The 17,784-nt window shown below is 42.6% G+C and overlaps 1 protein-coding gene across 1 annotated transcript; it reads right to left on the bottom strand.

Moving 5' to 3' along the window:
• Window positions 1–3,850: 3,850 nt before the first annotated feature.
• LOC115382337 (coagulation factor XIII A chain-like) lies at window positions 3,851–7,439 on the bottom strand. Its single transcript, XM_030084074.1, has 6 exons — window positions 7,383–7,439; window positions 6,933–7,127; window positions 5,416–5,503; window positions 5,179–5,339; window positions 4,532–4,668; window positions 3,851–4,445 (listed from the first exon to the last, which is right to left on the bottom strand). Exons 1-6 carry the CDS (start codon window positions 7,437–7,439, stop codon window positions 4,304–4,306), a joined length of 780 nt encoding a protein of 259 aa, XP_029939934.1. The 3' UTR covers window positions 3,851–4,303.
• Between the last annotated feature and the right edge of the window lie 10,345 nt (window positions 7,440–17,784).

The following is a 17,784-nucleotide window of genomic DNA, read 5'->3' as shown; positions in this document are numbered from 1 at the left end:
GGGCGGGTTCGGTTTTGAAAATTGATAAAAAATCTTTGGTGCGGGCGGATAGCAGGCGGATGGAGATTTTAAGAAGCGGTTGCGGATGGAAAAATGAGCCATCTGCGCATCTCTAATATATATATACCATATTTTCCGGACTATATAGCGCACCTAAATAGAAGCCGCACCCACTACAATTGGAAAAAAAAATACGTATTTTGTCACATATATGCCACACTGGACTACAAGCCGCTGGATTACAGGCTGAGAAATAAGATATTTACATAGAAAGATTTTGCACCATAAGAGTTCATTCATAACGTAACAGAACTGATTATTTTTGAAAAGTGCCTATAACATGGCAGTAAAAGTGCTGATCAAACAAAACAAAAAAGAAATTGATTTTGTTCATTTTCCTCCTGTGCACTGAAACAAAGTTGCTTTAGTTTTCTTCCTCCTGCATGCTGAAATCACTAAACACCAAACCAGTGTCAGTTTTTCTTATTGTGCACTTTAAGCGTAACTGCGCAAAGTCACTCCATTCTCCCGTGCACTGAAACCACAAGTCACTTATTATTCATCTTCCTCCTACGCACTGAAGCCACTGAAGTCGTCCTCTTCAGTGTCAGAAATGAACAGCCTCAGATAATCTTCGTCACATACCTTTTCAGTCTCTGTGTTGGTGTTGCTCCTGTCACTCTCATCTCAAGGTAAAGTGATCTCTGAAGTTGTGCTGTTCTCCCCAGTCTCTCTGTCAGTGTCGCTCTCCATGTCACTTTCATCTGGAGGAGAAGTTGCCTCAGAAGCTGCGCTGCTCTCTTCACGCAGCAGTCCGGCCTTTTGGAATCCGTTGATGAAGGTGGATTCTTTAACACTCCTCCATGCATTTAAGATCCACTGACAGACGTCAGAAAAAGATGCTCTTCGCATGCAGCCGGTCTTTGTGAAAGATTTATCACCGCTTGTCATCCAAACCTCCCATTCACCCCGGAGAGCTGCTTTGAAGGCTCGATTCACACTGATGTCCAGTGGCTGCAAATGCTTTGTAGTGCCTCCAGGGATCACAGCTGGAATAGAGTTCATTTTCTGCTTTCACAGAATCTGTGATATGCACTCTCATACTATCCAAAACAAGCAGCGCTTTTTTCTGGTGAAAAAATCTTCCGGGGCGCTTACTGTAGCACTCTGTTAACCATTCTTTCATTAGGCTTTCTAACATCAACCCTTTTTTGTTATCTTTAACGACTATGTCCTTTGGAAGTTTTTCTTCTGGCATAGTTATTCGCTTAAAAATCACCATTGGTGGAAGCTTTTGTCCGGACGCGGTGCAGCCCAGAACACATGTGAAATGCGTCCTCTCGTGTCCACTTTTTTTCACCATAATGGATGATGCACCTGACTTGTTAACAGTCCTGGTGAGAGGCAAGTCAAACGTTAAAGGCACTTCATCCATATTTATGATGTTGTCTGGTCCGATGGAGTTCTCAGTTATCTTTGTTTCAATGAATTTGTGGAAGTTTGTAATTGTCTCCTCGTAGTCAGAAGGGAGTTGCTGACAGAGAGTTGTCCGCATCCTGATGGACAGACTTTTTCTTTTCATAAATCTGAAACACCACGACGGTCCACCTTCGAAATCTTCAATATTCATTTCTCGGGTGATTGTTTTGGCTTTAAGCCGGATCTGCACAGTGGATACACCTCGGCGGCCTGCTCTCTGTGTGTTCACCCAATCTTCAAGAACATCTTCAAGTTCCGGCCACCTGCTTTTATGTCCTCTGAAAGCCTTTCTTGTCTTTCGGCATTGCATCAGTTCTTCCCGCTGCCGCCTCCAACGTCTCACCATAGATTCATTAACACCAAGTTTACGTGCAGCCGCTCTGTTTCCTTCACGGAGAGCCAGATCGATGGCCTTCAACTTAAAAGCTGCATCATAAGACTTTCTTCGTGTGTCTTCCATGATGAAGGGATGAAGGTGTAAAATATATTTTCGGATTTTGCTGTTGTGTATCTTGGGTTGCATATGTTAAAAATAAAATCTGGCGCTTTTTTACTTGCCCTGACTTCCGCTGCCTGTCTCATTTTTGCACTTCCTGCTAGAGCGCCCCCTGAGGTCTGAAGAAAAATTCATTGAAAAGCCACATCTCTGTATATGCCGCATGGTTCAAAGCGTGGGAAAAAAGTAGCGGCTTGTAGACCGGAAAATACGGTACATATATGGGGCTTTGCACGTTAACGCACTGCTTCCTTAATGCCGACAAATATTTTCATCAGGCGTTAAACCCCCCCCCAGCTCCAGCTGAGCGTCCAAAAAGCACACACAGCCGAGGCGCTTTCTGCAGTGAAACACGGTCCATTCCTCATCATTTGCCACAATGAACTCGGCCAAATTATCAGAAAAATCACGAGGAAAAGGCTGGTGTCAGGCACAAACTGAAATAAGGAGCGCAAATATGACAAAAATGAAAGTGAAACTTAAATTGCGTCTTTTGCTGGTGCAACACGCAATATAAAGTAAATTTCCTTCAACACACAAACTGGCTTAATGAGGCACAATTCAGCGTGACTGAATTTATCCTGTCTTCTCTGTCTGAGGGTCAGAGATAGAATGAAGTTTGAGAAAGTTGTGTGTGAGTGTGTGTGTGTGTGTGTGTGTGTGTGTGTGTGTGTGTGTGTGTGTGTGTGTGTTTGGGGGGGGGCGGGGGTTGGGGGGTATTTTAAGTTATTATAAATCATATTTGATGAACTGTAAAATTATTATTGTAAAATTATGCTTCTTGTGAAATTCTTGCAAAAAAAAAATTCCCTGTCCCCGGCTGGGGGCAGGATGATCATTACAGAGCACTTTTGAATTTATTGTTGTTTTTTGCGCATAATGCGATTAATCGTGATTATGCCAGAAGCCTGGGAGCTTGAGGGTTCTGTGCAGGAAGATTCTCAGTTCCCTGTTGATACAGTTTCAGCCATTCCAGTATCTTTGTGTCCGACACTGAGTCATAGGCTTTCTTGTAATCAATCCAGGCAGTGCACAGGTTGGTGTTCCTGGTCTTACAGTCTTGTGCAATCACCCTGTCAATCAGTAACTGATGCTCATCTCCTCTGCTGTTATTGCCAATTCCTTTCTGGGCTCTGTCCATATATTGTTCCATGTGCCTGTTTATCTTAGCCGCTATGATGCCAGATAGGAGCTTCCAGTGCAGGCCTTCATTTTTGCCACCTTCTTTTGGATGTCTGCTATATATACAGTATGTGTACATAATCTCAGTTTTCAAATAAAATAAAAAAAAGGCAAATACTCAATAAATGAAATTAAATATGTCAAAAGCCTTATTAAATTGTATTATTATTGTTATTAGATTATTAAGAATGTTTTTGGATTCATGAGGTTAAGTTAAATGAAAAAAAATTAACTTAATCTTTTGTGATTGATTAAACATAACATTAACTTTTATTACAGGCAATCAAAAAGTAGTGAGTTATCAATGTCTGCACACTGAAGAAACAATCACAAAACAGATTTAGTCAGTAATTATTTATTTGGCTGGTAATTGCATTTATTTCTCTCCAAATATAAAATCAAAAACGTTGGAAAGAGCACAGCGAGATTGACCTGATTTTGCAGAGAATGAAACACTTCATCATGCCAAAGTTGGAGAATGATCAAATATTTCATACTTTTATGTCAAAATCACAAAATGTGTCACTTACATCCACAAAAAAGTCACAATCCAATGCAGCTCAAATGGACATTTTAGTCTGCCTGCTCAGTCTGGAGGGAATATTTGTGTCTGTGTCTCGTCGATGAACTGTATCAGTGTGTGGCTTTTCTTGATCACAAGTCAGTAGCTGCTGTTTAAATGGACACGATTGGAATGATAAATGGTGACGGAAAGGCAAATCGATTCAGTCGATTCAGAAGACAACGCAACAAGCTTCATTAGTCGAACTATCAAATTCATCTTCAGTACTGGTGGGCTTCCAGGTGAAGCTATAAGTAAGATAATGTCACAGGACAGTGTCACAATGCAAAGCATTATGGGACACGACAGCGTTTTTGTCTCAGAAAAGTTTTGCTTTTAGATGACAATATTTTGAAAATGACTGTCAATTTATGTGTTCTTCCTTCTGATTGGTTTTGTATCCATTAACATAACGTCTGAGTTATCTCAAGTGGAACATGAAGGAATTCAAAACTCCAGCTTTTGCTAGCTAGATGCTAAAGCTACACTTGTTCCACCGCTAAAGGTTTCAACTACATTACAGACTGGTACATTAGCCTTAAAATAACTGCGTCTGGATGGAGTCGGCGGTCCTGCAGTGCTGCTCAGGCCGTGATGGTGACGGTCGCCTGGCCAGAGACCTGCCGGAGGGCGGCACAGTCCAGCGTGGCGATCACCCGGGTTTCACCGGGCCTCTGCGGGACGAAGAACTCTGACCAGGTCAGAGACAGGCCTCCAAGGATCACACTGAAACCAATGGAATAACATCATCTCGGAAAACATGTTCCCCTCTGAACAGAAGATTAAGTCTGTGTCTTCAGCAATAAACTCACCCGTAATATTTGAATTTGGGCGCCATGAGGCCCGGCCCCTCCATGCGGACGTAGACGTTCTCCAGGCTGAAGCTGAAGGGGTTTGTAAACTGAACTTTGGCCACCATCTCTTCATTCACTTTGCCTGTAGCAGACACCTGAAGAGAACCAAAAAAAGGACCATGCATGTGTATTATTTATGTTTTATACTTCACTGCAACACAAACTGCCCTGCAAGGACACACAAAAACTGAAGTGGGTTCCAACTTTGGAGCTGTCTTGAAGAAAGTTGCATTTTCAGTGGCTGCTAGCACCCTTGTCATGGAAACTGACACCCAAAACACAATGAAAGTTACATGTTGAAAGTCACATGTTTAAGAAAAAGGGTCACAGAAAAAAGTTTAAACAGAGAGAGTGCATTCTGCTGCATGTTTTAATAATCTTAATTTCTGCTGTGTATCTTTTTCTGCTGTCAGTCAAATACAGCGATGGTGGAGGTTTTTTTTCGGTGTTCCTGCAGCAGCATTCTTGTGTCATACACTGACCTCTAGTGGTCCCAGACAGTATATACTGGAGGCAAAATTTGCCTAATGTGCATTTAAAGCGGAATAGGTTTGAGGCCAGTTTGCCACCACAGGAGGAGACTTTACTCGATGGAAGTGTCAGACCTCGACCGTGAGTTTGGGATTGCGCAGCGCGACGACTTTCATTGCGGTGACGATCTGGCCGGTCTCCCTGATCTTCCCGGTGGCTATGAAGTGAAGGTTGGCCTGCTCCACCAAGTACTTCAGGTACCTCTTTGACTCCACTGTTATCAGCTCGTTCACAGCTGGAAAACACAAATCATTTACTGCATAAAAACAGATTCTGTGGTTAAAAACGGGCAGTTCTTGCTCTTCGCTCACTTTTGTTGGGGCCGATTTTGACGGTGGGGTCCCTGAAGAGGAACTCAGAGGTGGTGACTCCGGTGTAATACATGATGAAGAAATACAGCTGAAATGAGCGACTTTGCAGAGATTATGTCCCGCGCTGACGCTCCCCTGCCGCTAAGTGTGGCTAAATCGGCTGGATCTAAATAACTTCTGATGGACTCCGAGCTGCACGATGTTTGTCTGAGCATGCACACACCTAGAAATAAGGTCCAGATGTCAAAAAACCGAAGTTGCCCTTTAACTTTATGCTTTACATTTTCAGAACGCTATTCTACTGTGGTTTACTTTTTTTTAAGTAAGCTGCCTTTTAATTGCAGGCTGTTTTATTACTCGTTTGCAATTGTGGCCTTTTCATTTGTGTCTGTTGCCGCCATCAGTGGGGAAAATAGAAAAGGATTGTTCTGAATTTTATTCATTTGCACTGACTTAGGCTACCTAACTTTGCATTTGCAGAATGCACAGAAATGCACTGAAATCAAAATTAAACAGCTTATTTTCATTTTATGTAACCTATTCACCTTTTCAAAAGGCTGCTGTTCTTTTTGTATAGTTGCAGACTGTGTTTTAACTGCAGGTGTTTTATTGCACTGTTACCCAGATAATGGAAAAAGAGAAGAGGATTGTATTATTGAAGTTTGAAGAGGATTGCACTTTATTTCCATGGGAAGGTCTGACAGGAGGCCTATTAATAATAGGCACGTTCCATTTTGTTTTGTTTTTTTCAAATCCTCAAAATAAAAGTGACACCAACAATTTGATTTCTTTACTGTATTTTTATAATTTCATCAGTGTGACAAAACATAATACATATATTGTTATTAATACATAATATTGTAATGGAAGTTAAACTTAAAGCACCAAGTATCGTACAGCAGGGTAGTCATGTGGTGTTTCATTCTCTCCAGGATGTGCTGCAGTCATGATGCTCATTATGTATTTGCAGCTTACTTACTCATTTTGATAGTAGGCTAATATAGCTATTATACACTTACAGCTGTGTTGCCTTCGTATAAGGCTTATAAAAGACTTATTTTTTTGCCGCTCCAGACAGATTTGTTTTTTGTTTTTTTTGGTCCAATATGGCTCTATGAACACTTTGGGCTGCTGACCACTGGTATAAAGGAACTATCTATAACAGATGTGGAAAAACTGTGGTGGCACAAATCCTGTTACTAGTTGTTCACCAGCAAACTTAAAATTGAAAAAATAAAATGAAAAATTCAGACATCCAGGCCTAACTGTGCTAGCACAGCAAGCCCAATGCTGAGAAGTTCAACTCCGCTCTTCTGCCGCGGCTGCAGCACGCCGCTTCACGAGCAAGACCGCCACGAGCGGTGCTTCACCTGCCTGGGCTGGCAGTATCAGCGCCAGCGGGCTTCCTGCCCTGCGTGCCTCACCCTCCCGCTCGAAGAACCCGAGCATCGAGCGGCATTCATGGGCGCCGTTTCATCGGCTTCCGTCGTTCCAGACGAGACCGGTGCTGACCTCACCGCCATTCCCACCTCCTTCACCGACTGGGCCGTTTCGGGCGGGGATCTCCTCAGCTGCCGTGGCTCCTCCGGCTCGGAGAAGTCTGCACAGATGATTCCCTCTCCACGTTCTCCAGAGCCAGCCGTCTGAGTGTTCCCCGCCAGCCTGTGGAACACCTCGCGGGGCTCTTCACCTCCGCTGCGAACCGCACCGACCTGGCACCCCCGCCGCAACCCCCGGAGCTAGCGCATTGCGATTTGGCACTCGGGCTAGCAACCCAGTCGCGGGCTCGGTCCCGGCCTGCGGTGCTGTGTCCCGCTGTGCCATCGTTCCAGGCCAACGTGCAGCGTGACTGGTGTACGCCAAGGGCGCGGTGAAAGGCTACCATGAGTACTGCTGTGTGGACGGCTGGCCCTCTGTCTCCGGAGTCCCAGTGATAGAGGACTCCGTGAGGTCTGCCTGTTACCCACCTTCACTCCGTGGCACGGCGGAAACCCTGTGCTGCCGTCTGAAAGAGGCAGGCGCATGGCTGCCTTTCTGGACCGTGGTTATGCTAATGGAAATCAGGTGTTCGCCTTAGCAAACAATATGACCTTTCTCCTAGGCTCCACTGATAAGCTCTGCCACGAGCGGTCAGAGAGAAGTTCTGGATCTCGACAACGTTTTGAAAGTTTAATGACATCTCTATGTGAAAGTATAGCGAGGCACAATGGACTTGATCGGGGATGATTTATTTCTTTTCTTGTTTCTGGCCGATTCTCATCCATTTACATGGAGGTTCCTACAGGAATAATGGTGGAATACTGTGGAGGAAATACTCTCAATGGAAAGACTGACCATTTCTCCCATCTTTGCTCATGGAAGCCATGAGCAAAGATGGGAGAAATGGTATATGTGCCATCTAGTGGCATTACTTTGTATTACTGCACGTTCTGTAATACACCATTATTCTTGGGCAAAACCAAAAATTGAAAAAATAATTGTTCATATGGTGCAACGTTAGTTAAATTATTATTGAGTGTTTTCTCCTCAATATTTAAGTCAGAGTACATTTCAATGTACCTGATTGGATAAATGGAGGGAAATCCCACCTCAAAAGGGAAAATAACTTCATGTAATTAGTTTTATCTTTCAAGGAAGTTAATCTGAAATGGGTCATTCATTCAGTTCAGAGACAGACACTCAACCTGGGAAGAAGCTTTTCCTTGACCGTTTTTAAACTCAGGCGAAATGGAAATCTACAATTATTAATTGTTTTTTGACGCAAGAGACTTGTCTAACAAGGAAACGGAGAAGGTGAGAAGATACTTTCAGAAGAGAAGAGCGTCTGGAGAAGGTGAATGTGGAGTGATACAGAAGGTTTCAGGAAACAGCTATGGAATCCATTTTAAAGAGAAAGAAGGTAAGCCTTCTGCACTGACTTCAAGTAAGTTCAGTATTAAATCGTATTTCACATTTTGAGTGTCGTTGTGAAGTCTGATTGTGGCATTTGCTGTTGACACAGACCACACTTCAAAAAATGCGAAATTTTAAATGTTGTCAAGTTCATCAGTCTTGTTTTCAGTGAAAATGTCTCATCCTAATTGATTTAAGATAACTTTAAGATAGAGAGACTTATTTCTTGATTTAAATTCTTAAACCAACATTCCTTCTTATAAAATTTACTTGCTGCATGGACAGATAATTTCATGAGTTTTAACAGTAATTTTCTTTAAGTGCTGATATCTTGTATTTGGGCTACCCTTTTTTGCCGTGGAGGAAAGGGTTTTACAGAGAAAGTTTTGCACCAGACCCGTTGCCAGACAATTGTCTCAGGGGGGGCATATCAAGTGTATAGGGGGGGCAAATGTGCGTTCAGCGGGGGGCGTTGGCATGTAGCGTCGGAGCGAGGATGGTGCGGTGTGTGCTCGTGCTAATATATTTTGGGGGATTTAGTTTGAGGGGGCACAACATTTATTTGAGGGGGCCAGGCCCCCTCTTGCCCCTGCGTAGACCCGGCCCTGTTTCGCACTATCTCTCACCCTCTTCACATTTTGAGTATCTTTGTGAATTGTGATTGTGGCATTTGCTGTTGACACAGACCAGGAAAGGGTTTTGCAGAGAAAGAATCCCACCATCTCTCTTCCCGGTGGAGAAACTCAACTGACTGTGAGTCGGATTAACCAAACGGAGATTCTGGATCAACCAAAGGCCAGTCAGGCACAGATCAGTTTCAATGACTTTTGTCACTCATAAACTTTTATTACTATATACTCAATGATATCAACCCTCAGGTTTTTACAGAAAACTATTTTCAGCTCTCAGTGTTCGGATACAACTAAATAATTCAGTGGCGCTACTTTTCTCTGAGTCAGAAAATACACCCACTGTCATTACACAGTCTTGAAAACTACTTTGAAATTTTATTGTAACTTTTTCCTGATTGCGTTGAAGTGTCCGGCCTGGTCTCCTCCACACTCAGCCTTCCAAATGTGAACCACATGTTTTATATATCTACATTCGTTGATAAATGTCTCAATTAAAATTGGAAAGAGGGCAAGCAGTTGTGCTAAGCTTATTTTGTCAAAATTTCAATGGTACAGAACAGCTGTGTCGCTCAGCAGGACGTGAGTGCGCATGCGCGTTTTCCTCCTGAACACAGCGGTTGCCATGGGGACGGGTGCTTTTGATTTACTGCACCGGGAAGTTTTCCACAACTGATCCACATGAGCCATAAACGCCAAGACACACCCTTTGCACTGGCACCAGATAAACAATATATTATACCAACGAACTGATTTCATGATCTGTTAATCGATACTTACATTCGAGATGTTTATCAGTAGTTAGGGTTAGGTTAGATTCAATAGTTTACAATATATTGTCAAGTGTTTTTTTACTTCCTGTCTACTCCAATGGCCTACAGTGGAGTATTAAAATGTTTTCATTTGTTTGGGATTTGACTTGACTGTTTTCAAATGCATGAAGCCATAATAAAGACAGATGAAGGCTTTGGTAAGACCATGATTACATGTTGCCAGGTATTCAACAAAAATTTACATTTCTCTCTCTGCGTTTTCAAAAATATCTTCATTTACACAAGATCATTATTTTTTAAAAAATCTTCATGTACACGGACTCTTAAAAAAACTGGTTCAGAGCAGAATGAATTAAATTTGTGTATGTATTAATGGAACTGATGGCCTGCTGGCTGTCCACGGGATCCGTCACAATGATCACGCACAGGTGAGCATAATCATCCCTCCCCACAACCACCCTGGCCCTCCCTCTGCCCTGCACCAAAGATAACCACACCCCACCGCCATAAAAACCATGAAAGAAATAAAGATGAGTATCAACTCCGAAAGGGACAGTAGCAATGACCAAGACATTCCTTCATCAGTTTTGTCAGAAGAATAAGTTCATGTAGACTGCTGACCTCCCAGTGCTCACTCTCCTCTGGTCCTCTATATAGTAAGATATTTGTGAATGGACATGCAATGAAGCCAAAGGTGTTTGCACAAATGTAACAAACAAGAAATGCTTTCACCATTTCTGCTTTCATCACAACAGACAAACCATGAACATGGTTTCAAACAGACGACGCTTCTGTCGCATAATGTGACGTGATTCTCCGTCTCCTTCTCTCTACATGTAAACAGCAAGATGGAGATTTTCTGAATCTCCGGTCCACTGTGGCCAGTGTACAGATAGTATCATTTTGGTGACTCATAGCTGTGTTCACTTATCAATGAAAGACCCAAACACAGAGAAATTCCACAGTTTTCTCATTTCTATGGTGTCATGTAGTCAGAGCCAAAAACCTGAAATTACTTTCACCCCTGGATTTGTCAGGTAATGCCTGTTAACAATTACACAACCACAGTGTTTGTAATCTTTTTGATAGAAATGTATGATTATCTTCAGCTATTCCATTTACATCAACATTGAATAATCATATATCTGTTGGGTATTTTTCTTCCTCAGAATTTCACAAAAACAAACACGAAAAGTCTTGAGAAGATTTACCATTTGGATGTTTTCCTCTTGCGCTACATGAGAGACAATCCCAAAGCTTTCACATATCTCCAAAAACAACTCTCTTCAATCGGCTGCGAGGTGGAGTTAAATTGTGATGAAGAGAAGGCCGTGGTGAGGGGAGATGTGGATAAGGGCCCTGGAGGAGCCTTCGGAGGTGTTGCAGAGAAATGGGAGCAGCAGATGGACCGGATCATCACCACCATCACTGAGGAGTACGACTGCTATCATGTAGTCGAGGCAAAGCAAGTCCAGGTGTTACAGCAGGATCTATCCTTTGTGAATGAAGACATCAAGGTGTACACAGACAGAGGATATCCTGTGATTGTGGGGAAAACAGAGGCAGTGAAAGAGAGGGTCGCAATCCTGACAAAGAGAATGAAGAGTCGAAAGGAAAAGCCAATTACAGAGAATCAGTTTAAACTGATAAAAGAAAAGTTCTGTCGTGAATTGCGTGGACACTATCCAGATGTTCAGTACAGCAGAGGTAAAGGCATCATCATCCTGGAAGGCCTGGAAGATGAGGTGCAGTCTGGAGCCACAAAGCTCGATGAACTCATTGGCCTAATCAAAGAATGGAAGATTCAGTTCCCAACACCTTTAAAGAACTTCATCAATTTGAGTGGCGCCATTTCCAAATATCAAGCTCACTTCCAGCAGAGCTTTAGAAATCCCGTCTCCATAGAGATGAGGCCGGACCTGGTTCTGTCTAGCCTGTCCGCTGATGCTTTGAATGAGGTCCAGGCAGCGCTGGTGAAAGATCTGAATGTGTCCACCATCCAGCTGCAGGGACCTGCAGCAGTTCCTCCACATCTGGATAAACTGAAAGACATCCTGAATCAAGCCCAGAGCAAAGCAAACCGTGACGAGCTCAGAGTGGATGTCAGCTTCATCCCAGGAATCAATGGAGCCAACAAAGTACAACTTGTGGGCTACAGTGCAAATGTGCTTCAGTTTAAAGACATTATTCAAGACTATCAGATGAACCAAGTCACGATTCAGGATACAGTGGACCTGTCGAATCCTGAATTCGCTGACTGCTTTGATAAAATCTTAGACCTGACTGGTATCAAGTCACCCAACGTGACTTTTAAAGTCTTTCATTTACCAAAGCCATGTGTGATCCTGTCTGGTCCCCATTGCAAAGTTCAAGAAACCAAGCAGGCTTTACTTTCAGCTTTGGCTTCTCTGACGTCAGACACGTTGGTTCTGGAAGGTTCAGGAGCTCAGCGATACTATCAGGCAAGTGGTAAAGACAGCAAGGAACGCACAGAGTGCTCTTTCAGGGTTATTATCAGGGAACAGCGATGTGTGTCGGTTCCAGATGTGAAACGCAAACAAAGAAGCTCCAACAGCCCCATATTTCTCCCCCCAAGACCTCCAGTTTCTAGAAACCACTCAAGATCTGTTGGTGGTACTGTAGCCATCAAGCTTGGTTCGTTGGAAGATGAGCAGGTTTGACATTTCCATTAATTTTCATCAGCATGTCCTCAAGTAATACAAAAACAAAACAATGCATTAACTGATTTGACTGTGTTTCACTGCCTGCCTCAAAGGTCAATGTTCTGGTCGCCCCAATGTTCAACAAACAGCTGACATCCACACAGATCGGTAACTGCCTTCTGATGAAAGCTGGGAACGCACTGAAATCGAAGTTCGACTCTGTGGTGTTGACCTGCAACCTCGCTCCTGGACACGTTCTGCAGGTTGACAGTCCTCCATGGCTGGGCTGCTCAAAGATCTTCTTCATTGAGTGTTTACCTTGGGATGGAGTCAGAGGGGCGAGTGTCCAGGTAAAGTAAGAGCTGTGAAAAATATGTCTAGAAAAGGAAATATATTTATTGAATTTGAAAGTCTGCTTATTGGAGGTAAGTTCCTGAAGTTGACGATACAGTTTTTCTGTTGATTATTCTAATGATCATCTTAACAATCAGTGTCGAGAGAACCAGCAAGTAATGCTCAATTGGAAAGTTTTGGTATTGAAATACAACCATTTTAACCCCAATAACCTCATCGAAAGGCAAAAGCAGTCATAGTTTTGATTTGAGAAACAAGTTTCTTCTCAAAAAAAACTCAAGTTGTTGTATTTCCGAATTAAAACAGTCAATAAAACCAAAATGTTCCAGCAATCACAAGTAATTAAATTCATTTGGTGTTCATAAATAAAAGGGTTGAAGTTTGTGAAGGGAGCAAGTATTCCATTACCTTTTATTGACCTCGTGTCTTCCTGATACTTCATTTAATCGACATGCCAGTGCTGTATGTCTTTACATTCATGTATAATCTTACAAAGAAAATGAAAGAAAATGTATTTTGTTTTTGTGTTCTGCAGGCTCTTGGTAAAGGACTCAGACAATGCTTGGATCTATGTACTCAGCAGGGCTTCAGTTCATTAGCTTTTCCCATTATTGGGCCTGGAATACTGCTAAGATATCCTCCGAGCGAAGCCGTCCAAGTGCTCACTGATGCTGTTTGTGAGTTTGGAACATCTGCATCGTCCAGTTCGCTCTCCACCATCCACATCATCATCAAACCTGGTTATCCTTACTCAGACGAGGTGAATATATCAAACACAATGTCTGCATCAAATGTGATACTTTGTTTGATGTTTGATTGCTTCTGTTTCTTTCACAGCTCTACTGTGACCTCTACCAACACCTGAGCATGAACCAAGGAAGTGAAGGTACCCTCAAAAAACCAGCTCAGTCAACCTTCATGACATCCAGCCTGTTGATAAAAAAAAAAAACCTCTAATCTGAATCGTGATCCTTCCCTCCAGTGATCTTCAGATCCCTCACCAGTGACCTGGATGAAATTACCATCAAGCTGGGAGGCGGAGTTAAACTACAGATGGTTTATGGGGACATCACTGACGAGACGACGGACCTTGTGGTGAACACAACAGACTTCATAAATTTTGACATTGGTAAGTGAATTTTGGTCTTGAAACTGAAAGGAACTTTATTTTATTTTCAACTTTACCTCCTAAATTCAGGATCAGAAGTCTTGTGTTGTGGGAAAGTGTTGGTGAACATCAGTGCAGTGGACTTGATTTATTTAGCTTAAAAACTTTGGAAAATGTGTTCATTTTTGCATGTTACTGATCATTATTTCAGTTTATGTTACATAGTTTAGAACATGGTTGTCAAACATGAGACCATGGGATCTCATGGGGTGAGGGTAAGAGTGAAGATTGACCGGTACATCGAGAGCTTCGCCTTTCAGCTCAGCTTCCTGTTCTCCAGAACAGGCCGATACAATGAATGCATCACAGCAGCCACTGCACAAACCCACCTGTCAATCTCACACTCCATCCGTCCCCGACTCGTAAACAAAACCCAAAGATACTTGAACTTCTCTACTTGGGGCAGGGTCTCTCCGTAGCACTGGAAAGGGCAGACCACCTTCTTCTGGTCGAGGACCATGGCCTTGGATTTGGAGGTGCTGATCCTCATCCCTATTGTATCACACTCGGCTGCAAACCACTCCAGTGCATCCTTTAGGTCTGGGTTTAATCAAGCCAACAGGACAACATCATCTGCAAAGAGCAGAGATAAAATCCTGTGGCCAACAAACATGACCCCCTCCAGTTCCCAGATGTGCCTAGAAAGTCTGTCTATAAAAATGACGAACAGAACCGATGACAAAGGGCAACCTCGCTGGAGTCCAAAAAGCACCGAGAACAAGTCTGACTTTCTGCTGGCAATGCGGACCAGACTCCTGCGCTTGTTCGGCGCTTTTTCGGATAACATGTGGGTCTATGAGAGGAAGGCGGGGCTCATAAATAGATTTTTATATTGCTTTTTGCTAATATTATATCATAGTATCGAACCAGACTGACACATTTAAGCTCTGTTAAAAAAATGATACATACATTGGAAACGAACGGAAACTCCGGACACGAGTTTTAAAATGAACCCCGACTATAATGATAAATTTGCTCTATGTGGTTCAGCTTGCTGTCAGTAACATATCTATGAATAATTTAAAAATATATATATATTCAGTTAACTATATTTTAACAAAGTTTATTTCGCACGGAGGCCGCCATTGTTGTGCACATTGCAAAGTATTCTGGGTAGTGACGTCACAAAGTTGTTTCACCTCTCAGCAGTGTTTTTAGGAGTGATCTGTTCACAGCTTTATAAGCATGAGCGTTCAACCCTTTCAATTCGAACCAACACGAAACCAAATACAGAGCGAGGACGAAAATGAAAGTAACAAAGGAGATGACGATAAAAATGGTCGCTATCAAGAGGAAGAGAGAGTCGGCCACAGCTGCTGGTGCCTTTGTGGATGCTGCCTCTCAGTGGCGACCGAGAGAGAGCGTCTGCTGCAAAGAGCTCAGTTTTCTGTTGCTGTTCATGGTACTTATTTACTTTATATCGTCACGATTAACATAATTAACACAAAAATGACAAACGGAGATGGTTGCTCTCTCTACTTTACCATAGATCTCCCCTGTATCACAGCGCATCCGAACTTTCAGGCTGTCTGCATAAACCCGAACTTGTTGTGGGCCCCGGCCAGCCTTCATGATGATTCAGTACCGATCTACCCAACATAAGCCGAATCACCAACAGGGAAGTATTTTATCTAACGAAGAGTAAAATATACAGTGGTTAATTCGTAAATCATAAGGTACCGGAATGCATACAGAAAACAGTGCTGAAAAAAAAAAAAAAAAAAAAAAAAAACAGAAAACGGTGCTGAAAACAACACGCAAATGCTCACGCACCATGCTGTGGGGCTTATAAGCCTAAATTTCAAATAGCAACCTTGGTATAAATGTTCTGGCAATTATTTATCATCATTATTGTTGTCAAGTCCTCCAAGTTTTTGTGCTGCTCTGGACTTGAAAAGAGCGTTCTCTTCGTATGGATGTGGCAGGATTCCACTCAAAGAAGAAGAAGAATTCAAAGTTTTCTTTTTCCAATTCTTTTATTGTAGATAAATCTTTGGATCTGATTTTATTTTATTTTAGCTAAACCTTTAGCTGGTTTTTAGTTCCTTTGGGCTTCTTATTAGGCTTCTCTTTAGGTGAAAAACCTTCAGGAAAACAAAATATACCAATTACTCCTGGGAGTAGTATTTAGACTTTTTCACAAAAGTAATGAAGAGCTAACAATGATCTGGCCACAAAGTACCAAGCAATCCTAACAAAGGTAGATTCTGAATATTAAATTTACTTATCAGTTTAAGGTAGCAAATAAATCAAATGCTTTTCCTCACAATACATTGACTTAGTTACTTTTCAGTGAATTTTAACTTAAACTTCATCACCTCAATTAAATATTAATGAAAAGAAAACATTCTTAAAGTCTCATTTGCAACTGGAGAGTCCCAGGCGCTTCTGCACTGCAAACATTTCTTCTTGACACAGTCACCGTTCTGCAGCGCTTACCGGCTGTCCATCCAAGTTGAAGAGTTGTTTTGCACAAGGTGAAATCCAAGGAAGAACAACTTTCCTTTCCTGATCATTCCCAGAGAGCTGTGTTTTCCCCTGGTCTGTCTCCTGCTCCAAGCAGGAAAGCTGTGAAGCAGGTCGTCTCTCCACCCAGCTGGCCAGGGGCATCAATCAGGTGATAGGAATCACCTGCTCCCTCTCCTTCCCGATGGGGGATGGGAGGCGGAGCCAGCTCGCAGCCAGTTTTGACAGAACAATTGTTATAGGGCAGGGGTCTGCAACTTGATTTGGCATCTGGCCAATGTTTGTTTGGGTTTTTTTGCGACTGTCAGCACCAGTTCCCTCAGTCCTGAGAGCTACACAATGATCCCTGAACAACCAGATGAAGATAAAACAACAACAGAACAGTAAACAGCCACGCTAAACCCAGAAATTAACCTACCAGAACAATGTTTCCCTCGTTCTCTCCAAGCCGCCGCTACGCCGCTCAGATCCTTCTTCTCAGAACTGAACTGTTCGTCAATAACAACCTTTCCCGTTCTGTCCGAGACGCTCAGCGTTTAAATCTTCTTTCCACCGTCTCAGAAGTTGAGATCACGTCCCGTCCACTGATGTTGGAGCACGGAGGAATCGTTCAAAGCCAGCTAGTTCATCGGTGGCTAACAGCTAAGCTAACAGCTGACTGAGACACGCAGCAGGAGCTGCCAGAGCTTACAATGGATCACACAAATCTTCGGTTATCATTTAAAATCTGGCACGGTGGCCTAATAACAGTGTTCTTACCATATTTAACTGTCCAAAACACTCCACATCAGGCCATGTCCGGATTCTCCTCCTGCTCCCCATTTCAGCTGAGCGTCACTTGCTGGTGTTACTCGGACTCGTTTTGAGTCATTATCGCGTTCCCCTTCCTTCTTTTTAAAAAATGACAGTAAATTTAACTGTCTTTTAGACATGTTTCAGTAGCCCTTTGCTTACTCTCTTCATGAATAATCTCAGATGCAACAACTTCCTGTCAGAGGCGGGTTTGTTTCACTGTGTCAGCAGATCTGCAGCTCTTTTAAATGACTTTGTATTAAACAATCTGAAATTAGTAACAATTGTTCTGTGAATTAATGTTAGAATATTATTATTTTATGCAATTAACATGATTTCTGAGCACAGGTATGGGGAGCTGAACTCTCCCACAGGCATCTTCCCACTCTTTTCTTAATTTTCTCTCCTTAGGAAAGCTGTGGATGCTCACCACACTTCTTTTAATTCCCTTGTTTTCAAAATTACATCCGAAAGTGACGCAATGTAGCATTTTGTTCAGTTGTAGCTGACGAGAGAAGTACTTTGTGAGTAGTTTGTGGCTTTGCTCGGTGAACAGACAACTACCTGACGTCATCACTCCCAGAATGCATTGCGCGGCCAAAACATTGCCGCCACCATGTAAACAATAATCC

The sequence above is a fragment of the Salarias fasciatus genome, chromosome 3 (assembly GCF_902148845.1).
Source record: "Salarias fasciatus chromosome 3, fSalaFa1.1, whole genome shotgun sequence".
NCBI classification, from domain to species: domain Eukaryota; kingdom Metazoa; phylum Chordata; class Actinopteri; order Blenniiformes; family Blenniidae; genus Salarias; species Salarias fasciatus.
The sequence above is the reverse complement of the archived record's forward strand: the minus strand, read 5'-3'. Positions and strand labels throughout refer to the sequence as shown.